Below are 27,516 nucleotides of genomic sequence, written 5' to 3'. Positions count from 1 at the left end.
TTTCAAATTGGTCTCGTTTTTGTTGTTGCTAGTTGCTTTCACTGTAAAGAAATGCTGAAAACTGAAGCTTAATGTTGTATTTCAGCACCCTGCTTTATCAATGCAGCAAATATGGTAGCCCAAATTGAAAGACCCATCATTGCTTGGCAAATCCTGATTTTAATGAGATACATGAGAGATTTGCACAATTTCTGCAAAATAGATATTTAGAATAGAAAATAGAAATAAAATAAAGTAGAAAAGGTGCTATAGAGACAGCAAATGCAATATACTCAACTGGAGATCAACTGTAACTTTCTAATTGTATGAAGAGAACTTTAGATGTTTAATATATTGAAGTTAAATTTCAAATAGTCTTTTGGTTTGCCATTTCTACAATACTTGCCCTGCCTTAGTCAGTACTGAATGTTTTTGTGAAATATAATGATGTGTAGAAATGAACAGGATTCTAAATCATCATTACATCACTTTCAATGGATCTGATGGTCACTAAGCAATTAAATTGTTTGCGTACAGAATGAAATGTAAAAGTAAAACATTCCTACCAATGTTTAACAGATTCTGCACAGTTAGTTCTGTGGAGTTAATAATTATTGTGACATTAGCATACATTACATTCAAAGTGGGACTTACTCTTATTAAACTTGCTGTATGTACTTTTTGATTTCGAATCAGTTCTTGTTGATGCCAAAGTGCTGTATTCAGTTATCAGATAACTGAATGTTCTTACACTCCGTTTCCACTGACAATCAACATTAAGCTCACTAAGTTTTGTTTTAGATAACTCCACAGTAGAGAGGATTTCAACACAAAATTTGTGTTCCCATAAAGGAGCAAACACAGTGTTATAGAAAAGTTTCCCTTTTTCAAGCTATTCATATTTCATCTGAATTCTGTTTCATCTAAGAAACTGAATGCCTCTTTATCTGCCCTATTGAAATTCTGAATTTGGGTCACTGAGAAAATAATATATGAAATGAGAAAAAAATAGATTAGCCTGTGTCCTGTTGTTTTTGTTAACGATCACATTTTAAGCACATTCTCTAAGTTTGAAAGTGCTGATTCTTTCAAATAAGATTTATGGGATTGATATTCTCAGCTCCTGCTTCCAAAGTGTGTCTTAGATGATTTAAGACAGAAAGGAAAACAGCACTGAAAGTAGCTACTATATCTTACATTTGTACATTAGGATATATCATTCTTTGGAAAGTTTCAACATTTCTCACTTCAACCCTTGCAGGTTTGGTCAATATGATAGCTCAGAAATGGTGTTTATACTGCTTTGCTGTCATTGAGTTCCAAACAATTTTTCTTGTAATGAAACAATTATTGTTTTCTCAGAGTTGCAATTATGTTATGGCTATCTAGTCCAAGCAGTTTATTTAACTATCCTCATGAATGTCTATTAGTTTAATCCTTCTATTTAAAAAAAATGTTGTTTGCTCATACAGTACAGAAGCTATTATTATGTTATTATTAAAGTTTCATATGCTTTTGTAAAGGTTTCCATTGGAGACATAACGGTTTAAGAACTGTATTGGGCTTTATGCTGAACAACTGAGCAGTTTTGAAAATTTGCCTTTTGTTTGTTTCCTACCACCTTAGTTATTTATGTGACCAGGGAACCAATTTAGCTCTAACATGTGGGTTATAGCAACCAGGCTCCCTTTGATATATAATAATCCAGAGTCAATTTTTTAATTATATTTATTGTTTGATACTTTGAACACATCAATTGATTTTTATGGTCATGCAACTGAATACTTAAACATCACAAACAATCATACAAAAACAAAAATGTTTAGCTATACAACTATACATATATACATTCACTTAAAAAAAACACAGACACTTTATTTTAAAACCTTATTTAACAGAGCCTTAAAGCTCCTTTGGCCTTTTCTTGCAAGGGCAATTCAATGTGAATGGCTTCATACTGCTTTTCATCTTATATCAAGAGTAAAATTGCTCCTACTGTCCTCTATCTACAACTTGCTGATCAGACCATTGTAAAATATACACTTTACAATAAGTAAGAATTTACTCGGGCGAAACCCAACTGACCCACTTCTAATTCACTGATACATATGAGGGGGAAGATCAGTCGTAACACATCGCCTAACATGGTTTGCAATACACATCGTCAGTACATAGAGAAAATTTGACATTTATTTGCCTATGCTGTACATTTTATATTCAGGAAAATGGGTTATCCAACTATGTACACACGTCAGTGAACATCAGAGCTTTTGCAGATCCACCCACTCCCTGGCCTAAGTTCATAGAGAGTAGGAAATAAGCATTTTGCATGAAATCATTTATAATAGATTGATTGGCATGTTCATCATTCCCACTTTCTGACTTTAGAAATAATCCTTGAGAACAAAATATGCTGATTCGGCATTTTTTTACTTCACCAACAGATGTTTGTTGTCAAATTGACGTATGGATTTATGATCATGTATGGGCTATTTTGGACAAAACATTTAAATTGTTGCCTCGATGCTTTAAAATTTTGTTTAGCTTCTTTGGGCGAGGAAGGGCTAGCGATGGATGCTGGAAATGATAATGTAAGGTTTTTTTCTATGTTAAATTCAAATTCACAATGTGGTTTTGCTATAGAGACTGATGAGAAATACCAGAGCCGTTTAACGTGACCGTCTATTAATGTGATGGTATATTCTGAATTAGTCCGTGGCGTTTCTCTTAAAGGCTATTTGCATTTGAAATATTTGAACATGCACAGAAGTTGTTCACGTGCTACAGTCCACTTACTAAATTTAGTCATAAATTCAACTCTAAATTGATTTGTTGTGTGTGTGGCTACAAAATGCTAGTGACATGTCAGCTATGATTGCATATAGATTGACTGAACTTCATTAACAGCGGCAGTGACATAGTCTGGAACTATGAAGCTTCAAAATGATATAAACACAGAAGTCGCTAGGAGCACGCAGCAGGTCTGGCAGCATCCATGGAGAGAGGAAAATTAGTTAACGTTTCAGGTCAATGACCTTTCATCAACTCTGTCAGACCTTCATCAGAAGCTTCAAAATGATCCTAATTGAGTTACAAAAGTCAACTCTAATTCTGATTGTCCAATTGAACATTATCAAGTTTGTTGGAGAAAATAATAATAATAATCCATGCATTTGATAAAGCACCTTATCATGTCATTGAGATGTTTCAAAGCGCTTCACAGAATAGATTGTAAAGTGGAGTGACTATATTTTGTGGGAGAAACGTGACGTTATTAAAATAGCGTAACAAATTGTTCTGTATAAACGCTGACTTTAGTGAAGGTTCCATTTTATGCACATCATTTAAATGAAATCTCCCATTGTTGAAAATGGCTTTTTTTTTGTAAATTGCACTCTATAATACATAACCCCTCTTAACCTGACTTTGCAAAATGACTGGTATTATCTTTTCAAAGCAGCCAGATTATACTTGCAATCAGATAGCAATCCCCATCTTGTTGCTTATCATTCACGAAAGGTACACTTGGTTCTTCATAAAAAAATGGCGTTAGTGTCTAGTGTTCATATTAATGCTTTCTTTTGCGTTTTTATTATTAAAAGTTAGGTCTCTGGTTTTGTTGGAAAGAATGCATTTAAATGTGCAGAAAATGACAATCAAATATTACCGTATTCCCATATTTTGACAGTATTTTCCATTGATCCCAGTTACTTTATAGAGTTCACGAAAAGCTGCTTTTATTCCGATTGCGGAGAGTTTTGGGGCTGTGTGGTTATATGGATTTGCAGTGAATCAAGTTGGTCTGTGAGAGTTTTAATCTCTCTCTGTGCTTCCAGTAATTCTGCTTGCAGCTTTGAATTGTCGATGGTTAGCTTTTCCCTCTCTTCCCGAAGCAAATTTCTTTCCTGCACAAGTCAAAAAAAAGGAACATTTATTATTTCTTTGGAGTTGAAATGTAATGTTATTAGCATGTTCATGTGTTTAGTATTTATTTCTTAGATTTAATCGATCAGTTTGACTGAAGCCTCCTCAGGAACAGCTTTTTCATGACTTGTAATACAGCCTTCATACCTTGTCTGATAATACCAATCTGATTCTGGGTAGAATTCATATTTACTCACTTTCTCAGCTGATTCCATATAAATGCCCAGATAGCAGTTTTTGAATTTAAAACCAACACTTGCAATATCACAATTGTAGGATTAAAATGATGTTCTGCTGTTCAGGTAATAATAATCTGGCATAACTGTTTGACAGCCAACCTCAAAGCAACACTTTAATTGATTCTCTTGTCCTTGCGTAATCTAATTTTAACATTAACCTCCTGCATAGATCATATTTGGAAAAAAAATGGGTTTTAATTCAATTCTGAGTAAGCCACTTCACATGCACATTGAAGTCCTCCTCAGTCCCAGAATAAAAGCTGCATCAAGGTGCCCTGACCTACTCAAGTCGAGTGGTGGCTTTGGGGAGAGAGTGTTGCGTCAAAGGAGGTGAGCAAAGAATGTGTAGGCATGGTTAGGATAAAAATAACAGGAGGATGTATTCTGTGCTTTGTACAAACATGCAAACCTAAAGACAGAACTTGCAGGAGGACCGGGATCTGTTCAGGATCAGTCATTTTTTTTTTTGTCTTTGTTCACTTGAATCTAAAATCGCCTCTGACTGTTTTGTTTTCCCCATTTGAAGCATCTCTCACGAACCCCAATCTAAAAGCTTCCCTCGATCAGCATATTCAAGATGGAAAAAAATGATTGTACCTTTTCCAGTTGATGTATCCGATGCTCTTTAGTAAAGTCAATTTCTTTGGGTTTGTGATTGGACGCATTGTTTACCCACGTTGCACAGGCTCTCTTTCGATTTGGAACAGGGCTGGGGCACAACGGGAGGATGCTTGGGGACAGCAGAGTGGCATCAGATGGCCTCGTTCTTGCTGAAGGAGCAGCTTGATTTCCTGGAGTAGTTGTGTCGGGCCATGATGAATCAGTCTGTGAGGCCTTGTCTATTACAGTAGGCTTTAACCTGACTGAAATCTTCTGGGCTGAGCCACCCATTAATACAAAAGTCCGGTCCTTGCGTTCAGAGTGCTCGTGAGCTTCTCCATTGAAGTATCCGAACGGTCCCTCCTCCACTCCTACCAGGAAAGTTAATATGATAAGTTGTCAGAAAATGAAAGGTTCTATGAATGAAGCGCAGGGAAGCAAAACACAAACCATCATTGCAAGTACAATTATATTGCGTTTTGAATCATTCACAGAGAACTTTTTTTTCTGATTATTATGTAGTATTCAAATTCTGGATTTTCAGTGTCCTTGAAATTAAGCTTACCATTCAGATCAGTTATGTAAATACTGTGGGAAATGTTACACTACCTGTGTTGTGACCTTTGGCACTTGCAGGAGTTGGAGTGGAGCTTGATATTGGACTGGTATCCGTGGATGTAGCTTTGGGTTTGTTTTTGCATTCTAAGACCACCAGATCTCTGCATTGCTTGTGACAGTTCATGCCACAATCTGTAAAAAGACAACATGAAGCTGCTTGACATCGATGCATTTTTCAGAGGATCCAGATTTAGTGATTTCTCAACCTGGATTTTGTTAATGAAACAAATTAGATCATTTGCTATGAATTTGTATGAACTAATTAATGCAGCAACCCAGCTGATCTGTCTGAATTGCTCTGCCACAGCCATACTTGAGATTCACTAAACCTTTGTCGGTACATTTGTGGTTATCCAAAGGAAAAAAAAATCATTTACCTCTACATCTGTATCCTTGTTTTATGACGCCCCAGATCTAAGACGAAGAAAAGTAGATCATATTAAGTACATTTTGTAATTACTGTTTGCTTTGAGAATATTACAGATGTATTGAAGGGACTAAAGGTGTATACTGGACGTCTTCTAAATAGACGCTTTTACTGTTTCTACTTTTTTGTTACGTTTACAAAACAATTTTACACAGAATATTCAAAAATCAGTGGTGTTTCAAATTCTGCTCTGTGATGAGTTTGTTGATCTTAGCTGAGGCGAGACAGGGAGGGATAATTGACCCCAGCCTTCCAGAGAACAAGAAGCAAAGCAGCCAGAGTTCCTGCACCTGGTCCCTCAACAGTACCCTCTGCTGGTGATGTGCATGAGGGAATTGGTTGTGGTCAACTGTGACGTTCTCCACAGTCGAGTGGCCTGCCAAGGCTCACGACATACCAGAGGACTTGAATCCACAATAACAACTTCTTGCAATTATATTATCAATCCTTCACGCTGGGTAGCGTTTTGGAGGGCTGAACAAAAGTGGAGATTGATGCTAAACTCGGGAGAAGGGAGAGGTGACCTTAGGCAAGGTAAAAGTGTAAAGTCTTCAGGTGCGATGTGAAGATGGGTAAAGATTGGGCAAGGTGGAAGTTACTTACAAATCCTGCGCAGTTGTCACAGAAGGTTGGCTTCATGTATGTTGTCTCTTGGAAATTGTGGTGAAAGCCTAGGACCGACTTTGAGAAGATGGAGCTGGCCCTCATGAAATAAGCCGTGATCTCCTCTCTGCTTATTAGTCCTTCACTGAAAATGAGGAATCTCTCATTACTGCTCATTCAACACAGAAAAACAGGAACCCAGTGAAAACAATTTTTCAAAATGGCAATGAATGGGTTACCATTTAGAATGATCTAAAACTAGTCGGTGCTCAGTTTTCCTTTGACTTCTATTGCACCTTATTGCACAGATACATCTCAAAAGCACTTCACTTGCAATTGACTCATCCAAAGAGCTGCAATACATATTGAAGCTGTGTGCTAAGAATATGGCACTCCATCTGTTGCCTTGACAATAGTCTACTATATTAACTTTGTTACCCTGTAAGAGATATTTCAATTTTAAAAAGTATCTTACACATATATTTGGCTTTTCTCTGACAGTGACAGCATTAGCATTGCCAAGCTGTTGATTTCCAGTGCTATCTCACCTAGACATTGTGTGAGTAAAGATGATGTCAGATACTTTTCTGTTTACAGGAAGTCAAATGAAACATAATTGTTCTGTTTTTAGACCATCTTTTTAAACAGATGGTGCTTGAATTCAGGGGGGGAAAAGCAAATATTCTGCTAAAAGCCATGTATTTCAGCATTTGTTTCTCAAGTGTAAGAGTGTCACTGTTGCTTGTGAGTAATATAACCCCAGAAGAGTGTTCTCTTGTCTGCATAATGAGTTAGTTCAGTACTAACCAGATCACCTAGATCTTTCTCACTGAGTAGCTTTTGATAATCTACATGTTTTTGTTGTTTTGCATGTAGATTTGTATTTTTGTATCTAGAATAGTGAGTCATATCTGTATTTCTAGATTAATAACTTCAGTAATTTAGTGCTGTTGAGCAAATTGAAAAGGAAAGGTGAATACAGAGCTTCACCCTTAACCATTCTCATGATCAAATGTGGGCAGTAGAGAAGTGTCACATAAGGCTGTATTTAGTAATGGTACAGAAGTAAATCAATTTAAACGTCTGTCAGAGATGTGAGCAGATAAATCTCAAGGAGCGAAGTCACTTGAGCCATGATATCGACCTATAAAGTTAATGGCGGTCTGATGCAGTCTCACAATTATAATACTTTCAACACCATTCAGAAATTGCTGCACCTACCTAGCTTTATCCATCACACAGAAGGAAAATGGAAAGCTGGCAGCAATCTTTTCGAACTCCTCTTGAGAAATGTAGCCATCCTGATCATGGTCATAATTCTTAAAGACAGACTGGAATTGGGAGAGGGAGCGAGAGAGAGGAGGAAAAATGAGGATTAATAAAGAAAATTAGCCTAATGATAAAAATAAGTAAAAATGAGAAGGCAGTTTATCTTGGCAAACCAAAACAATCAATTTGTACGAGTGTTAAAGGACAACGGTGCCCTGTCAAGATGTTAAGAAAGCTTTTACATATTTTAGATTAATGCTTAATGACCTGTTATTTATCTACTGAAACATCATTGCTTTCAATGGCAAGCTATGCAGTTCTAGTTGGTTAAATTCCAGCAGTACCCCCAACGCACACTCTGGGATCCCCTAGCCTTGACTCTTGCTAACCTGCATCTAATATTCTCTGGAATTAGGTAAGCAGGGTTTGTCCCAATTCGGAGAGTGTGCACTCCATTCCAGACATGGAAATTTCCTTGTGAAGGTGGTTTTCATGGAACTCTGGTGGTTTGGAAAATGCTATGGTGACAGGTTTCTACTTGTATCAAGACATCTGGCATTGACTGAAAAAAATCAATGCCTCTCCAGCATATCTTTGTGATGCAAGACTCTGTATATTTTCTTTTATGGTGACGTCTACCTGCTTTAATCTTTATTTCCTCGAAATTAGATATATCTGAAGAACCCCATGATTTGGAGAATGCATACTCTTTTATGAATTTTCTGAGTGAACTTGTTAGAACAATAAAAAGAAAGTTTATAGTGAATATGAATAACAACACAAAAAGTATTATAAGTATCTAAAACACCGACAACTTTGCAGACAATTGCTATCAAATATAGTAACTGTGCATTTGTACTTGTGCAGAACTTACATCGACCATCCTTTGAACATGTTTACTGATAGTCTTGGGGTCAGGCTTTGGTGATATTGCAGTGGCCCAGTCCACGACCACGGGTGGCTTGCTAGGTGTTGCTGGCTATTCAGAAGGAATCGCAATGGTACATTTTAATTTGAAACATTCCATAAAATAATATTTTAGTTTATTTTCTTAAAAATTGTGTGCCCAGTTATCTTCCTAATTTTCTCTCCATTGACATATGTATCTCTACCATGTACTGGTTACCATCCTGAAATATTTTTGGTAATTTTCAGCTTTGGAATTTGGGTTGGCTTTGATCTCTTGACAATATAAAAAATAGCATGCCGTGTATACAGAGAGCTATAAAAGCAACATTATTAAACAGGATAACAAAAATGAATCTGAAGTTTTATGAGTCGATTGGCGGTTGAGTCACAATCTAGTTTGAGTCTTATTTTTGGGGGAACAGAGCAATCTGCCTAATATGCTATTTATTAAAAAAAATAAATATGGAAAGAGCCTACGACTGAAGTTAGCTCAGCTGCCTAAGGCTCTCTGGAACCAAAAAGGTTGCTGAAACCAGAGACGTTATATTTAAGCCAAATGCAGAGACATTTCCTTGTTAATTTTAACCTGTAGCATAAATATGCCCTTCTCTTAAAGCAGTAACAGTACCTTCAGTCTGCAATCATTCGAAAATAGTTGATTCAAATCTAATTAAATGACGTGTTTAGAATTTCCCCATTACAGGTAATGCGACTGATCGCGAACTTCGATAGAGCTATCAGTGGTACAATCAGAATCTTACGGGTGTCTCAACAGGGCAATTAGTGTGGGAGATTAGACCTGTGTGACAGAAACAGTTGCTTACTGGAACTTTATTGTTTCGTGGCTCCCGTGCATATGAAAGTTCGTAAATTTCATCTTCCGAGTAGTAAAGGTCTAATGACAGCTGTAAGAGTAGAGAGAAACAGTTACAGATGCAGTTGCAAAGTAGCTTTAATAGCTTGATCTCACAATGTCACGTACAGAAATGCAAAGGTGGATTTTATCTAAATATTGCAACAGCCTATTTCACGGAAACACAAAGGAGTACGTGAGAAGCTGGACTCAGTACCAGCCAAACACAGCCAGAAAATAGTTCAAAATAATGTTTACATGCCTACAATAGTACTGAAAAAGTACATGTTACAAATGGCCAAAACACAGATTGTCTGGAACAAGACTGTAATAACCCTGTTACATTTAAGCACTTGATTGTTGTGTGCTGCTGCTCTAACGTTACTGTATCCTCAGTCACTGCTTCAAGAACAAAATAGTTACATTTTACACAACATCCTAGTGTATAACATGGGAGGGAAAGGCACTAGTTTAGCATCGTATGGTGAGGCATCCCCTTCCCTTGTTCAGATGGCCTCAGGTACAGCAGTGACCAAGTACAGCTGAGCACAGGAAGAATGAATCCCAAACCTTCCTGTAAGCAAGAGGAGAATTTGTCTTACAAGATCTTGTTTTTTAAACTTGGAGAGAAGGCAGGGGAGGGAAAGGTGCCAAAGAGACCTTCCGAAAGATCAAAAACTCAAAAAAGTATTTCAGTGGTCTGCAGCTGCTGTCATGTAGTCAGAAATAACTTCCTGTGACCAAAATTACAATCAGGCAAGACAGACCTCAGATTGTGACTAGTTCATGCGTTGTAACTGTAGGCCAGCTATTTCTAAACAGTAGCTTGTGAACCACTATCCCTGCCTATCATTTCTGAAACCTCAGGCAAAGCACCTGAGATAAAAGATGGCTACTTTCAATAAAGCAGCCAGAATCTATCACAAAGAAGTGCTGAACCAGCTCTCTGAAGGAGATCAGAGTATCATTTCGGGATGTGTTACAGATTTATTTTTTTGGATGGGAATCAACCATTTAATCCAAATGTTTTCATTCACATGAGGACCTCTATTATTTTCAACACCTTAACCACATGTGCTCAGCTCATGTCCTGCATGTGTACGTTGACCAAATTTATAAGAAGAAAGATTTTGCATTCTACAGTGCTTACAGCGTTAAAGTGGAGTCCTGTAGCTCAGTGGTTAGAGCACTCGCTTTGCAAGCGAGAGACCTGAGTTCAATTCCAGGCAGAGGGCGAAACCTTGGGCAAGTTTCCTTACTCCACACAGAGCCTAATAATAATTCCTCCAAAAAACAAAACAATAATAAATTGGTCATTTTCAATCTACGACTGTTTGTGGGACATTGCTGTGCGCAATTGGCTGCCGCGTTCACCCACAAATATACAGTCAATTCACTTTACAGTGTGTTCTGTGAAGCGCTTTGGGACGTCCTTCCGACGTGAAAAGCGCTATATCAAATGCAAGAATTATTATTATTATTAAAGTGTCTCAAAGCACTTTGCAGTCATTTAATTGTGTCACTTTTGGAAATGCTGGCACTTATTCTTATCCCTCTTGGGAAGATCCTGATTCCTACTAGACCTGGTCTAAGAACTGTATTAGCAGATGTGTACAGACACTGACGTTGTAAGGTTTAAACGTACCGTGAGCAGGTGCACTAGGTCTTTGTTTGCTTCCAGAGGGGGCGCAGTGTTCTGAAGCTGGACAAGCTCATTGATGTGGTTGTAGAGAGTCTGAAGCTTGTTTACATTTATCTTGGTATCTTCAACATAGTCCGGCAGGGCCTCGTGTAATGAGATAAGATCTTTCAGGTGGACACCCAGAATAGGAATCTTGAATCCTGTGCACTCACTGTACACCCGACGATAGTTGTTGTAATTTCCACTGGAGGAAAGCAGCTCTGTCATTTCAGTCATCACCTACAGTGCAAAATGCAGCATTACAAACCGTGATCTTGACTGCACTTACTTTGCTTTAACCATAGACCTTTTCCTTTGAACAGTTTCCTTTGATGGAAAATAGCAAACGTTGCAAGCAAATAAAGGGTTATTGCACTTTCAGCAAGATAGGCAATTTAAGTTGGCAGTTGAAATGCATTGACCTGATGCGATGATATAAGAAAAATAACTCTTTTTATTCAATGGAATAAATGCTACCATATTGCTTCCTTTCACAAACGAAAATATATATTTTTTAAATGCTTCTGAGCATCACATTATTTTACGTTACTAGATTTTATTTTAATTAACCTTATTTTATACCAAATAATAATTTGGTCACTTAATCCATAACTGTTTGTGGGACACTGCTTTGTGCAATCGGCCGCCACGTTTCACCCACAAAATATACAGTCAATGAAGTGCTTTGAGACTTTTAGAAGACGTGATAAGGCACTGTATCAAATGCAAGGATTATTATTATTTTAATAAAGTTAGCAAAAGTATACTGTGCCTAGAGTAATAACACAGCCACCAGTGTTAATTTATAAACTATCGTATAATAGTGCATTAGTGACCAGAAGAAAATGGTCACCAGTGGAGGGAGAAAACCAGAGATTCAGGTACTCCTTCGGAGATGGTGATGCCAACAGTAGCAGTTATACGTGGCATCAGATAAATCTTTCTTTATAAATCTTTCAGTTAAGAAGCTAGTACATTTTTGCCTGATTCATATCAGTGCCAGGTACTGACTGGGCTCTTTCCCAATATGTGATTTCAATTTGCTCTGTAAAAAAAAATTGTCAAAAGTTAGCCATGTTTGATACTAACCAACCACAGCAAGTGATTGTCGGTAGAGACAAGAGACGTCGGGTTTTTCCAGAAATATTTAGAGCAACAAAAGCAACGGGGTACCTAACAGCAAGTTAAGCAGTACATGGTCCAACTGCAGATTTCATACTCATATCGTGCCCCAGAACATTACAAGGAAATAAAGCAGGAAAGCAGATGCCATTTCACTACATTTTCTTCAAACCACACAAATGTAAAAATGTCTCAATTGCTTAGGGCCATGAATTAGCAGGATTGTGCCAGACAGCCATCATATCACTTCACCAACTGAGTCCTTATTTCCTAAATGGTTCCAAGAGATCCTTTTCTGCTAAACAGAGATAGCTCACTCCTGCCTTCCACATTTTAAAGATGTTGCCAATGGTAGTCCAGATTTGCAGTATAGCTAATTACCGTTCTGGTTATTTTCAGCTTAAGCCAATTGAAATGGTTAAAGCTTACCTTTGTGACTTTATTTGGTGAAATATGTCTTTAAAGACAGTCTAATGCACCCACTGATGCTCAAATTACACTTAACAATGAGTAATGACAGTCATTGCACTGAAAGAATTGCCGCTCAGAATAGCTGAGATTGTAAAGAAGACCTTCAGCTCCACTGCTTTTTCTGTTAAGAATATCCTGGGATATTGAATTTTAATTTGCTTAAGTTTAAGTTAAAGCTAACTTCATTTCTTTTTGTTGTAAAGCACAATGAAAATGCTGGGCTGACGTCAAGTAGTGAATGTCTGCCACAGGTTCCAAAATATATGCTTTAAAGGGGTTGAAACATAGTATAGTACAGGCAGTGACGGCTGTGGGCATGAAAGCCAGTCCAACAGAGCGGCAGCTGTAATTTTCCATCTCGTACTGTTCTCAAAAAGTATATTTTGAAAGTTAAAAAATATGACCAAAAGTTATGGAAGACGACAGCTACCTTGAATTGGCTTCATATTTGTAACTGTCTAAGTTTGACTTACAACATGCTTTTGTAAAATGAAGAAGGTTGCATTTGAGTAATTCTCTTTCAGAAGTCATTTACAAATCTCCAACCAACCATCACAAATACTAAAGCATTGTTTCTGGACAGGAATGATAAGTTACATCTTTTTTTCCCCAAGAACATTATAAAATGTTTTGTATTATTATATACTGTACTGGCTTTTTCCCCACATTGCAACATTCAGCATTGCAAATCTACAAGCCTTTTATCAGTGATAGGTAAAATATGTTCCTTTTTGCATTAGGAAGCTAAGGAGAAAGAAAGACAGAGGCAATAAGATACGTGGGGCTAGGGTGGAGCTCAGAGCCACACAGATTCCTGTCTTGACTTTGAAGCCTTGCTGAGGTCTATCTGGAGGAAGCAGCTTGTTTTTCTTACTAAACGTTCTCAAAAACTCTATGAATTTAAGTCACTTTCTTCTCAAATGCAGGTGTTCAAATTTGGACCAATTGCTTCAATGCTTAGTCAAAGCAAACATCTGATCTCTCAAGGCCAGTTTAAACCAAAACCAGCTCCAATGCAATGATTATAATTGTTCTCTAATTTATTATTGAGTGATTATTCTTGAGAATCTAATTTGAACTGCCGCTGCCCAACAATGCTTTGCCCACAGACTTCTGGCAATGAAACAGTAATTAGCTGCCGCACTGTTCTTTCACCACAGAAGCAGGGAGATGGCGTGAAATCTCTTCTCGTTGTTGGCTGATAACAAGATTACAAATGTGTGACTTTGAACTTAATCTTATTCTAGATTCCTGCAGATTTGTTACTGGTAACATTAGTGGTAATAGTTACACTAAAATATTATTTTAAGAACAAAGTACTACCACTTGATACAGTGCTTCAGAGAAGTAAGAATATAAATTACCAGAGTGAGCAAATTCAATCTGAATCGACATTAAATGTAATCCCAAAATTTTCCTTTTAATAGTGTTTATCTGTCTGTCTGTAGTCCCATATTTTAATCTTTTGGTGTAAATCGGATGTAAAAGATGAAAACAATAGATGACACTTAATGGAACTATTCTAATCTTAACTAAGGTGTCATTTTCACAAGGAGTATATTTGGTCTGGGGATTTTGCTAACTAATTTTGCTAGAATATATGCACAGATATAAAGGGGAAGAACATAAACACAGTCCGCCTACTCAGTAATGTCATTTAGTACCCGTTTACACTCTTTGTGCTGCAACTAATAGATGCACCTCAACCCACACATTTCAATCATTACAAATTGATTTTCTGGAAGAGTTGCTACTTGTTGCTTTTTATTGATTCCCAATTGATTGGTAGCTTATGAGGTTCCCCAGTCCCAGCCCAGAGCCTGTGAACTTCAATTCCTTCATGCGGTGTTGACTGACCCAGGAAATGTCTCTTTATACCACAGCTCATAGTGAGTGACTTTCATTTAAAGTGACATGTTTACATGGGAACAATACTTTTGGGTTGGATCATGTGTCCCAAATTCAGTTTTATGTACTGTAAATGACCTTGCCGTGCCTCAGCCACCATGAAAAAGGGCCTGCATAAAGGACGATAGATGCTGTAGAAAGGTACTGACCTTATTAACTTCATGAGGGACACATGCGCTTGTTTCTTTGAGTCTGGAGATTGAGCTGTGACACAAACCTCCCACCACTGCCATTAGTGTATTAAAGTTCTGCAGCTGCTGGAGTTTCTGTGAGGGATAGGAGATGAACGTTAGAATGTTGAATCAGTGAAACCAGGATAATTTACAAGGAATGATTTACATTGACTGCACCACACACCATAATTAACACCTCCAACCTGAGTTACAACAGCATTGCAGAATTTGTTTAAAACTTGTAATCTTTTGTTATCGTGGAGACTTTCCGAATTGAACTTTTCAGTGTTATTCAGAGTGTTTTGCATCATGTGTTGTGTTCTCACACCTATACTTATAATTCCTAGTCATGGTTCTGGATTTCAAAATTGATGCAAGTGTTCAGACATAACATATTGGCATTTACATGAAAAATGATTGCTTCACATGCTACTAAATGAATTCCGCTGGTATGGCAAGTTAGCTTCTCACTGCCTCGGGCACTCAAGAATGCAACTGAATGAAATCATTTTGCATTCCAGATTTTTCTGACTTTCTGTCAAACCTATCATAAGAACATAAATTGTTTAACAACAGGGGGAAAAAAAAGCCTTTTAGGTCCAATGAGTGTTTCCACTGTTTGATTCTCAATTCCATATGTTTTTTCTCACCTAGTTTGTTCTTTAACCCATTTATATTATTTGCTGCAACTTGCGTATCCATTTTTAAAAAATCTTATGTTTGATATACTGCCGAATATCTTAAAGTACTTCAGAGTTTTTCTGGGAAGTATATTAATTGTGTATTTGTATGTGACCCTTTGTATTAAAGTTCCACTTGGATTTGCACCTTACTTGCTATTTTTTATCTGTACCGTGGCATTTAAACCCTTCACTGTAGTGAATAATTTGTCCATATCAACCTTGCTATCCTTTTCATAACACTGAAAAGTTCAATTCGGAAAGTCTCCACTATAACATATATCTTGGGAACAGACAATAAAAAATGACGGGTGTATTGCATTTTTTATTTTGTATCATGAAAAACAATGTCAACAATAATCTACTGTATATTCACAACATGCTGTGATTATTTTTGGTGCAAGATACCAGTAATTACTAATTTGACCAAAAGGTTAACGTGACAGCCTAAAGTAAGAAAACGTTTCAAACCCATACCTGGGCGACGAGAATAAACTTGGTGAAGACCTCTGCACGAAGCTGTGGGGTAGGTCTGCTGAGAACCATGAGCTGAACCCATTGTGAGATACCATTACACAAAGCAACTGAACGCTCCATTGTGGGGTTGTCCTTTACACAGCTGCTCATGATGTAGTTCTGATAATCTGAAAACTGGACAAAACATAGTAAGCAATGCATTCTGCAGACCAGCATTTCCAATTGGTGTGCATCTCAAGCAAAATGCTTTGATTTAACAATAAAATAATCTTTGCTTTTGATATAGCAGTCCCATGGAGTCCTCTAGCTCAGTAGTTAGAGCGCTCGCCTCGCAAGCGAGAGACCCGGGTTCGATTCCCAGTAGGTTGAAACTTTGCGCAAGTTTCTTTACTTCACACGCCTCTGTTTAACTAGTAGTAAGTAGGAACCCAGTTGTTAGTCGATTGGCGGATCACTTTTCCGGGGGTAATAATTCCTTAAAAAATATATAGATTGGTCACTCAATCCACGACTGTTTGTGGGACACTGCTGTGTGCAATTGGCTGCTGCGTTTTGCCCACAAAATATACAGTCAATTCACTTTACAGTGTATTCTGTGAAGCCCTCATTGCACACTGTGAGGCAGCATAAACACAACACTTTAAGCTAATGAATAATGCATCTATTTCAGGGCATCAGAAGCGGACATGCTCAGGATAATAGAATTCTGTTCTTTGGATTTTTGGAATGTATATTCTTTACAATGCACGAGGCATCCTGATGCTGTTATCCACTTGAGACATCAGTAGATGCACAGTGTTGCCAAGCACTGTGAAGTACCTCTTAAACAACAATGCCACTTGAAATCTCAAATTGCTGTTGATTCACATTAAAAATAATGGAAATTCATCAAATATAGGCGTGGGAATGAGGGGTATTGAGGTGAAAAGAGTTGTATGATTGGCCGGGAACAATGTAATTATTGTAATATTTGATGAAGGTAACTTTGATTTGACCAATTTCTCCAAACAATAGCTGTCAGAATGTCGGAATAGTATCATTTAACTGCGAGTGCAGAGCATGACACTTGGTTTGGGTTGGATACTCTTCAGATACCAAAATGAGACCTAATCCATTCTGAGAGATGAGCTAGCATGACACACTTCCAATTACCTCTACAGCAAACCCTATTTGAACCCTTAGGATCCCTTATCAAGAAGTCATCATTTGAAATCATCAGATTTGGTTGATTCGAAATTCCACCTAGTCTTAGCCTGAATACTTGCAAGTTCTTAAATTTTGTCAGAATTTGGAGGATAGTTTATTGCAGTCGTTAAAAACAACCAGTTTCCAAATTAAGGCTGAATTTAAGAATCTTTCACAAGCCTACATGATCCTAAATATTAAGACAAAATAATCTTCCAGGCTAGGAGAAGGTGGAATGTCAGGCCTGAAAACCCCATTGTTGTTTCAATGGCATAGCTGATCCCAGCATCTTCTCCCTGAGAGTCTGATATAATGGTATGTGAGGTGATGTAAAGTGCACTTACTGAAATCCTGCGGAAGGACTTGAACTCGAGGTAGCTGAGGTGCTCGGCCAGCTCCCCTGGCTCCAGGTGGTCAAACAGGAGGGAAACTTTACGCTTCTTACTGCTGTTCGGTTTTATCCTCTGAGTGAGCTTCCTCGACCAGTCGTGGGCATTACTGTGGGGGAGAAACGCAGTGAACCCTTTACAAATCCATTCTTAAAAATATTACCCTCGTCAGACTGAACACCATAAACAATTGATAATATCACTGGGTAATAGTGTCTGTGTAGTTTCCTGAGCTCATGCGCCTTCAGACTTACCGTCATCGTTATCTCCAGCACCCTTATAGTGGAAGGTGATTGACCTCACAGTCACAATATAAGAAGCCTTAGAAGAATTAAACCAGCCTGACCACTGTCTATTACAAGTAAGTATGATTCATTGCTGGCACAAATTGTGGGCTATAAGGGTTCAGAGGTTTTCATATCTTTTTGTTGTCATCTGAACCTTTTTACAAACTCCAACCCTTTACACATGTCCACACTCCCTCTTTGCCCACACTGTATCTGCTGCCTAAATGAGGCTGAGGCTTTTAAAGTGACTTTATCTGAAAAAAAACTTGAATTTCTGTCCCTTATTCTCATCTCTCCTTTCCTGAGCGTCAAAGCCTAACACTGTACATCAGATGTGAATAGGTAGAACTGTTTTTTGGGGAGAATAGAAAGTGGGTTTCTCTTACAGTTGTGAGGTGTCGATAAAGCGGGAGTGGCACTCTTCACCATTCTCTCTCACCAGTTGTTGAAATTGTTCCATAGCTTCTGACAAACTGTTGTCCATTTTAAACATAATCCAAAACTCCGTTATCCAGTACCTGGCAATACAGAAACAGTGAAATCAACTCTCAGTTCAACAGTGGCCCATTTATTTTGGAACATTGTGTCCACTCATTAAGGTGTACTGACTATTTCTTTCCTTACCTGCCTTCCAAAGCCTCCCCAACGAAATGGCAAGGTTGAAACTGATTTTGCGATCAAACTAAAAGTCCCCGATTCCATATTGAAATGTTTAAGTTTTTAACACAGTCATCTCCTCAAACAGTGCTTGTCAATCATTTTATCTTTTGCCAAAACAGTGTCACAAGAGACTTTTGAAGCCCGTTTCATTTCATCTTTACAGACAACCCACCCATGGTTTTAAGATAAAACCCACCCATGGTTACAGTCAGTCCATTTTACTGTATATCTTGTGAAGCGCTTTGAAACATTCTCCTGATGTACCAAATGTAAGGATCACTGTTGTAAATTATAGCTTCAAAATGGACATGGCAATCTTGATTCCATTGCACATAGCATGGTGATTATGTGTACCTCAAACCTGATCTATACTGGATTATTCTCTATGAGTTTGTGAAAATCAAACTCAAATGTCACAAAAGGTGCAGCATAATTGAAACATTAAGTAGAATTTCAATCCAGCATTACAGGCAGATGTTATCTGTCACTGCTCTTATGCATGTGGTTACTTGGAACAGACAAGGGTGTGGTTCAAAGTCTGTGCAGATCATGTTCTAGCTCAACAGGTGAGATTTTCCAGATAATTTCCGTTTGCTACATCACATTGTCATTTGCTGGGAATACAATCAAGGTCTGCCACCAACTGCCCACAATAGAAACATATTTATAAAGCGCCTTTCACAAAAGCGCTTTGGGACGTCCTCCCGACGTGAAAAGCGCTATATCAAATGCAAGGATTATTTATATTATTATTATTATTATTATTTATACAAAGTTACCTGAAGACAAAATAATAATTCCTGCATTTGATACAGCACCTTTCACATCGGGATGTTGTCCCTACCATTGGTGGTCGGGCCTTCAGCCTCTCAGCCCCGAGGCTCTGGAACTCTATCCCCCAGTGCCTTCGCCTTGCTTCCTCCCTTTCCTCCTTCAAGGCCGGTCTCAAAACCTTTCTCTTTGACCGTGCCTTCAGCTCCCCTCTTGACTCTCTTCCCCCTTCTCGCTCCCTCCCAACCCTCCCCTCACCCTGACCATTTCCCCCCTCCTCGCTCCCTCCCCTCACCCTGACCATTTCCCCCCTGCTCGGGTCATGACCCAACTGTGCAGCGCCTTGGGACGTCCTCCTGACGTGAAAGGCGCTTTATAAATGGAATCTTGTTGTTGTTGTTGTTGTCACAAAAGTGCTCACAGGATATACCAACAAGTGTATTGATAAATAGGCAAATAGGCAAATGGTAGGCAAATGACCATGTGTGACCAGGGCGCTCTCTGCTTCTTCGTCTTATCCGCCGCCTTTGATACTGTGGACCACTCAATCCTCCTCCACCACCTCTTCTCCAACCTCAATCTTCAAGGTTCTGTCCTTGACTGGTTCAGGTTCTACCTTTCACACCTCCTCCACTCGTCTCTACAAGCGGCTTCTCCTCCAGCCCCTGCACTGTCTCACGCAGCATTCCTCAGGGCTCTGTCCTCGGTCCCCTCCTCTTCACCCTCTACATGCTCTCGCTTGGTGACATCATTCACAGACATAGGGTAAATTTCCACATGTATGCGGATGACACCCACCTCTATTTCTCTACCTCCACCCTCAACTCCAGGATTACTGGCGTCCTGACCGACTGCCTGTCCGACATCAAGTCCTGGACGAGGGCCAACTTTCTCCAACTTAACGTCAGCAAGACCGAGGCCCTCCTGATTGGCTCCGGCCAGCGCCTCCGCACCTCAGGCGCTGGCAGCATCAGCCTCCACGGCTGCACACTCAACCTCACTAAGCCAGTCAGGAACCTGGGTATCTTGTTCGACCCTGAACTGTTACTTTCTCCCTCCACATCCACGCCATGACCGGCACTGCCCACCACCACCTCCGCAACATTGCCAGACTCCGCCACTGCCTCACCCCTCAGGCTGCCGAAACCCTCACCCACGCATTCATCACATCAAGGCTCAATTATGGAAACTCCCCTCTCGTCAGCCTTCCCAGCTCTTCCCTTCAAAAGCTGCAGATCATCCAAAACTCTGCAGCTCACGTTCTCTCGCTCACCAGGCTCCGTGACCCCATCACTCCCACCCTCGCCCAACTCCACTGGCTCCGCATCCCTCAGAGGATTGAATTCAAGATCCTCGTCTTCACTTTCAAGGCCATCCATGGCCTTGCCCCCTCCTAACTCTCTGACCTGCTGACTCCCTACCAACCTGCCCTCCATTCAGTGGGCTCTGGCCTGCTCCATGTCCCCCGCCCGACCCACCCTACCATCGGTGGCTAGGCTTTCAGCCTCTCTGTCTCCACCCTCTGGAACTCCATCACGTCGCCTCACTTCCTCCATTGCCTCCTTCAAGGCCAGTCTCAAGACCCTCCTCTTCGATTGTGCCTTCAGTTGCCTTCCCACATCTCTGCCTTCCCTCACCCCTACCCCACCCCTCCCCCATGCTCAGGTCCTGACCCCTGACTGTCCAGCGCCTTGGGACGTCCTCCCGACGTGAAAGGCGGTCCATAAATGTAATTTTGTTGTGTTGTTTCCATTTTGGCCCCCACTGTAAACCTATACAAAGCACTGAACACTATTTGGATATGTCAACACTATAAAGGCTGCTATAACATTCACATTATGCATTCCAAGCAGCCACATCAACATCAATCACTGTTCAATCTGCTGATTCTTTTAAAAAGAAAGTTGAGCAACAACTTGCATTTATACAGCTTTTTTAAGATAAAATATAAATGGATAGCTCTTTTATAAAGGCACAGTGGGCAAGTGGTCTAACAAGAATACAAGAACGTTTGGATGACGAAATCCAACCTTATCTTTCTAGAACACTTGCCCTACAGTCCTCTTACCACAGCGTCATCCAGCTTTGTTTTTAAATAAATCCAGTGTCCTGGCTTCAACCACCCTTCTTGGCAACTCCTTCTGTACTAAAAAAAATCTATGTTTCATGAATTAACAGCACTACACTGGGCCATACCAAGTAGCATAAATCGTGTTCATTTGCGATTGAAGAAAACATTCAGTGTGCACAATTAGATACTTTTTATGTGTTCCATGCAAAAACTTGAACCAAGTTTTGTTTCAAATTGAAACACAGAATGACCTGCGCAGCTGCAGGAAGTCGATCTGTTTTTGTCTTGTCACACATTTGGTTGCTATTTCCAGGAAAAGCCTTACCTTATAAAGTAACAGATCTTCAAGCAGGATGGTGCACTGTTGTCTTGTAAAGCACTCTGATATGTAGGTCACAGTTAAGAAAACGTCAAATCTGAAACATCCACAAATCACAGTTTAAATTGTGCCTCACTTTTATTGAGACCAGCTCGATTGGCAACGCTCATGTTTTTTCCTCTGTGCAGCCCACTGCTGGAAAAGGAGAGTTTTTAAGATTCCATCATGGCTATGTAGGGTCTTAAACATGTCATCTAGTGATCTAGATCCTAGAAGATAAACTTCAGCTCATCCTCTAGGACTGATGGAAGTTTCCTAAATTACAATTTCACACTTCCAATAGCCATCAAAATGTATATACAAGCAGAAAAATGAAATGATTTTTAAAAAAATCAATACTTTACCAGGTCACAGCTTTTATCTATGATTAAAGCGAATTGTTCCAATGGCATTTATGATTCATAAGGACTAAAGTGGATTCTATTTATTGGTATTGGGGATCAATTTTGTAATTAGTCATATTAGCTCTGCTGTTCAAGCTTTGATGATTTGTTGTTGTTCTGCTGCAGGGTTGAGTCTGCCACTTCCCCCTTAATCTTTGGGCAGGAAATAAGCTACACGCCAGTGTTGCAATAACTTAGAACACACCTTTTAGCATTTAGCCACCGAGCAAATTGAATTGACACCCTTCATACCCTAGCACCACCCTATCTCTGTGGTCTCCTCCAACCCCACTGCTTTGCTTACCTCCACTTGGCTAACTCAAGCATGTTGCACATCCCCTGACCCCTCTACGCTGCTATTGGTGGCCAAATCATCAACTACTAAACCCCTAACGTCTGGAACTCCCTCCCTTTATCCCCTCTCTATCTGTATTTAACCTCCACTAAAAACCTAGCACTCTGACCGTGCCTAAGGACCACTCTCCCTCCTTTCCCTCGCTCAACATTCAACCCCTCTCACTGTGAAACTCTCGGAGAGGTTATCCTAATGTGAATATGGTTATCCATATGTGAGAAAGTTATTAATTAGAATTTAGCTTTAAGATTTACGTCAAGCCTTGCATTGCATTATTAGTCTCTGCTTGCATTGAAACTTATGCTTGAGAACATGCTTTCATTATTTCTATCTAAGTAGTTTTACAACAGGTGTTTGATCTGCCGAGGTACAAAGTGTGTGTTTTTTATTTTGAAGCTTGAGAAAATATCGAATAAGTTACCATATGATAAATTGATACTTTGTAAAGTAATTGTAGGCCATTTTGAATCGTATGTGCGTGCTTGTGGGTCTATATAGAGTACGAATTTACATTTAATTCATGTCAGGAGGATATCCAAGTTGTTTGACATTCTTACCTTGGCACCCAAGGAATATGTAGTTTGGATTAAATATGCATGATTTACACTGAAGACTACATAAAAACTATCGTGATTTTCACTGCAGACTTCATAAAAACTATTGTGCTTCCCCAGTAATGCCTATATTAATGAATCTGTCTAATACTTCTATTTCTCCAGTTTTATTCACACCCGATCATATCAAGCAAAAGAAAATGTCTTAAAAGTTGCTGTTTCGTTTGCAATAAAAAGATATCATGGAGGGGTGCAATAATATAATAGAATCATAGAATCGTACAGCACAAAAAGAGGCCATTCGGCCCATCGAGTCTGTGCCAGCTCTTTGAAAAGAGCAATGTAATGTCAATCCCACTCCCCAGCCCTTTCCCCATAACCCTGCAAACCCGTCCTCGTCAAATACCCATCCACTGCGTTTTTAAAATTAGTTATTGAATTGGCCTCGACCACCCTTTCAGGCAATGCGTTCCAGATTCGAACAACTCGCTGCATGAAAAATTTCTTCTCACCTCCCCTCTGCTTCTTTTAGATACTATTTTAAATCTGTGACCTCGAGTCACCGAAACACCCACCAGTGGAAACAGTTTTTCTCTTTCTAACCTATCAAACCCCTCATGATTTTGAAGACCTCTATTAGGTCTCCTCGTAACCTTCTCTGCTCCAATGAGAATAATCCCAGCCTCTCTAGCCTTCCCTCATAATCGAGGTCCCTCATTCCTGGTACCATTCTTGTAAATCTCCTCTGCACCCTTTCCAGTGCCTTAACATCCTTCCTATAGTGTGGTGCCCAGAACTGGGCGCAGTATTTTAACTGACGCCTAATCAGTGTTTTATATAGGTTAATCATAACCTCCTGACTCTTGTACTCTATGCCCCTGTTTATAAAGCCTAGTATCCCCTATGCCCTTTTTACAGCCTTATCTACCTGTCCTGCCCCTTCAAGGATTAATTTACCTGAACCCCCAGGTCTCTCTGTTCTTTCACCCCCCCCTTAAGATTGTATTACCTAGCCTATATAAAATAATGTTTGCATTTAGTAGACTGTCTGCTTCGCGAGTGATGACATCTTAAATTGATACATTACTCTAGGCAATTAATGGATTAGCACATAAAAATGAGGAGCTCTAATCCTTTGTGCACATTTGATAGAATTCATAGTAAATTAAAATCAACCATATTTCACAGAACAGAATGAATTTAACCAGATCCAATAGCACAATATTTGATTTATCTGTTCTTCATGAAACAGTCATATTGGAACATTGTTTACTCAGTAATAATACTCCTAACATTTGATAGAGTGCATTATCATATAGTCATCTCGAAAACAGTTTGAAGCACTTCACAAAATTTACTATCGAGTGCACTAACTGTTTGTAGACAAATGCAGCAGCCAATTTGCACAAAGCCATGAAATGAATGACCTATATTTTTCTGAGAGATTTAGTACTTTAGTTAAATCACAAAAATATGTAAAAAAAATTCTTAATAATGCAGGGATATCAATTAGCTCCTCATAAGCATATTTATCATAAGAAAGGGTACACATTAAAAACATATTTTCAGCCAAAACACAAATGCTTGTTTCATTTAAGATGTATTCATCCTGGTTTTGCATGTGAAAATGTCATGAGTAAAATACACCCCAAATAAATATAACTGCCGTATAACTTGTTTTGTGCTGTGTTCATTTTTTAAAATTAATTTAAGTTTGCTTTTTTTCTTTGACAAGAACAGGGCAATTCAATGCCAGCCTTGGATTTCACCTCTGAAAAACCAAACTGAGCAATCATGAATTAAAAAGCAGCTTCTTCTGCGGACAAAGCGATCCTGGTCTGTTTAACATTTGTGCTTTACCATCCAGATGGTTTCATTACACTCCAGTGGTGTCATCTGTTTATCAGTGAGATTGACTCTCCCAATGAAAGGATATAGTGTGATGAGTTTCTGCAGTAACTCGGTAGATGACATGGTGAAGCGGTGCATGGTGAGAGTCACATGCAACAGGTAGCTGCTTCGACACAAGTTCCCGTCTGCATCTGCATAATAAGAAGTGGAAAATTACCAGAGCATCCAGCGACACAGAAATTAGAATGCTGGCTCATTAACCTCTACTATTCCATTCTGTTTGTGCAAACATTTCCATTATATTTAGCATTTCTGGCTGCAGTAATGATCTCTGTCAACGCAGCCTTTATTCTGCTAATGCATTCTTTTATAACAAGATCCCACCAATCCAGCTTATGTTTTTAGGGGCAGACCATTCGGAGAATGGCATAACGTTCAGTTGTGGAATTTCACAGGTTGGGGGTAAACTAAGAAGGTTAAAAAACAAAATTATTTCTATGGGAATCTTAAAAAAGAGACCACATTTTGCAATCCTTATTTCTATCCGTTTCTAAAAAAAAAGGTTGCATCTGAGCACAATGTTACTATTTTATGCGGGTTAGTGACGCATCTTTTGGAATCCCTATTTTCATATTCAAATACATGAAGAATAATAGAAATGTGACAAGGAGGAACTACATCCGCAGCAGAGGGAAATCCAGGTTTCCCAACTCCCTCATTTTATTAATACCACAGTATCAGTTGAAATCATTCAGATTCCCCTCCCATGAGGAGATGAGCTACTTTCTTCTACTCTTTATTTAACTGAATTAAATTTAAGTTAAAAAGCTTGCACAGCAAAAATTATTCCACTGTCAAAGAACTGTTTTCATTTTTAAAGTAAAAATTCGCTGCGATGTAATCAGATGAATAGCGTGTATACAAACAGTGATGAGCTGCTGGATTGGGGTCTTCTTTGTACAGAGGGCAATTAGCAGCTCGAATGGGTTAGGCTCTATATGGAAGGTAATCAACAGCTAGAATGAGTTTACAAGGATGGAGAACTATGGCCAAGACACTAATTCATGTAAGAAATAGAAAGAGAAATGCAGATGCTGCTGTAAATCTGAAACGTAAACAGAAATGCTGCCAATCCACAGAAAGTTGTTTGCCATCTAACCAGGAAGAATGGTTTAATGTTTGAAGTGCTACGTTGGTAACCTATCTTTCCTTTGGATCGAAATCAACCTGCTACGGAAATTCCAACGTTTCTCCTTTGGTTTCATTGAAGAGTCAGGTTGATGCTGTAACAGAAAAATGGTTGAATTGCTATTCTGGAAGGATAAGAGAAAATGGGTTTAAGTGGCCTTCTTCATTTGACCTATTTTGTGCTCTTGTGAAGATTTAAAAGCATTGTGAAGCAGTCTGAAGGTGCTTCAGAATTTACAGGCACCTGCTCCTGCCAAGCTACCCTCAAAAAGCACAACTTGGACTTTCAACTACTAAGATCAGAGCTTTATCAGTATTGGCATGAACCTGCACTTTTACTGCCTCAAATGACACAATCCCAATTGACTCTCATTGCAGAGAATAGAAAATTAGAGGTAATGCTAATAATTTTCTTCAGAAGTTTAAGGACTTGACAGTAAACTTTTTTTCTGTAGGCTCCAGGTGATAAATTCATTTCATTGTCCGCACAGTAAAATACACTGGTTCGTGGGCACATTTTCCATTGTAACTTTGGCAATTTGTGTCTCTGACGTGCTTTCTGATGTTTTGATATAAGATGGTGTATCAAATGCAAAGCTGATTATTGTAAAACAACAGTGAGATTTACCAAGCATTTCATGGCCTTTGCATCGGTTGCATTTAGCTTATGAAGTAATTCTCTTCTGTGCTGATAGCTATTGGTTTCCAAGACTGAACTCTGAAAGAAGTAGTTTTGTTTACATTCTACATTTGGTCTTCCTGTAGCTTAGTGGTTAAATCATTTGCCTCTCAAGCAAGAGGACCTGGGTTCGACTCCCGAGCAAGGCAAAATGTTGGGCAAGTTTCCTTACTCCACACACCTATGTTTACCTAGCAGTAAGTAAGGAACCTGTTTGTTAGTTGATTGGCAGATCCCTTTCCCAGGGTTAATAATCCCTTTAAAAAATAAATAATAATAATTTATCGCTTAATCCATGATTGTTTGTCGAACAATGCTTTGCACAATTGGCTGCTGCGTTTTGCCCACAAAATATACAGTCAATTCACTTTACACTGTATTCTGTAAAGTGTTTTGAGATGTCTCGAAGATGTGATAAGGTGCTATATCAAATGTAAGGATTATTATAATTATTATCTTCTTATCTGCATTGTCTGCCTCACTCAAACCACGAAGTATGTGTTGAATCCTGCACTGTGACACAATTAATAGTTTTGCGAGTGAAACTGACTTAATCATTTGTGAGTAACAAAGTGACAAGCAATTTGAATGCATCAAATTGATGAAAGAGATATTTTGCAAATTATTTAGTTTAAAAAAAACCTGAAGGAAAGTACTCCGTAATTTGGATGTTGTTACACTGATGGAAAATTAATATGTTTTTTTTTCTAGGTTATTTTTAAGTATGGTTGTAAAAAGGGATTTTTGGGGCTCTTAAATAAATCAGCAGGCTGTGCCACGCAGCCACCTCGTTCAATCGCTACTCTTTGCTGCTTGATGATTTTTCATGGT

The 27,516-nt window shown here is 38.9% G+C and overlaps 1 protein-coding gene across 4 annotated transcripts in view; it reads right to left on the bottom strand.

The window, feature by feature from the left end:
• Positions 1-3,204: 3,204 nt before the first annotated feature.
• The window catches only part of LOC103175195 (RAS guanyl-releasing protein 1), a 63,734-nt gene continuing 39,422 nt past the window's right edge, over positions 3,205-27,516 (bottom strand). For 3 of the 4 annotated variants that reach the window (XM_007888057.2, XM_007888054.2, XM_007888058.2), the window contains exons 3-17: positions 24,904-25,009; positions 21,622-21,684; positions 18,181-18,312; positions 17,463-17,616; positions 15,934-16,107; positions 14,753-14,869; positions 11,067-11,342; positions 9,393-9,473; positions 8,534-8,638; positions 7,612-7,721; positions 6,391-6,535; positions 5,738-5,774; positions 5,352-5,492; positions 4,740-5,113; positions 3,205-3,884 (exon numbers count right to left, since the gene is read on the bottom strand). In XM_007888057.2, coding sequence (XP_007886248.1) covers positions 3,717-3,884; positions 4,740-5,113; positions 5,352-5,492; positions 5,738-5,774; positions 6,391-6,535; positions 7,612-7,721; positions 8,534-8,638; positions 9,393-9,473; positions 11,067-11,342; positions 14,753-14,869; positions 15,934-16,107; positions 17,463-17,616; positions 18,181-18,312; positions 21,622-21,684; positions 24,904-25,009 — 2,183 coding nt within the window. In that variant the 3' untranslated portion in view covers positions 3,205-3,716. Of the gene's footprint in view, positions 3,885-4,739; positions 5,114-5,351; positions 5,493-5,737; positions 5,775-6,390; positions 6,536-7,611; positions 7,722-8,533; positions 8,639-9,392; positions 9,474-11,066; positions 11,343-14,752; positions 14,870-15,933; positions 16,108-17,462; positions 17,617-18,180; positions 18,313-21,621; positions 21,713-24,827; positions 24,866-24,903; positions 25,010-27,516 lie in introns of those variants that run through there. The other variant, XM_007888056.2, reaches the window with a different exon arrangement.

Source organism: Callorhinchus milii, unplaced genomic scaffold (assembly GCF_018977255.1).
Source record: "Callorhinchus milii isolate IMCB2004 unplaced genomic scaffold, IMCB_Cmil_1.0 Scaffold9, whole genome shotgun sequence".
In the NCBI taxonomy this organism is placed as follows: Eukaryota; Metazoa; Chordata; class Chondrichthyes; order Chimaeriformes; family Callorhinchidae; genus Callorhinchus; species Callorhinchus milii.
The sequence above is the reverse complement of the archived record's forward strand: the minus strand, read 5'-3'. Positions and strand labels throughout refer to the sequence as shown.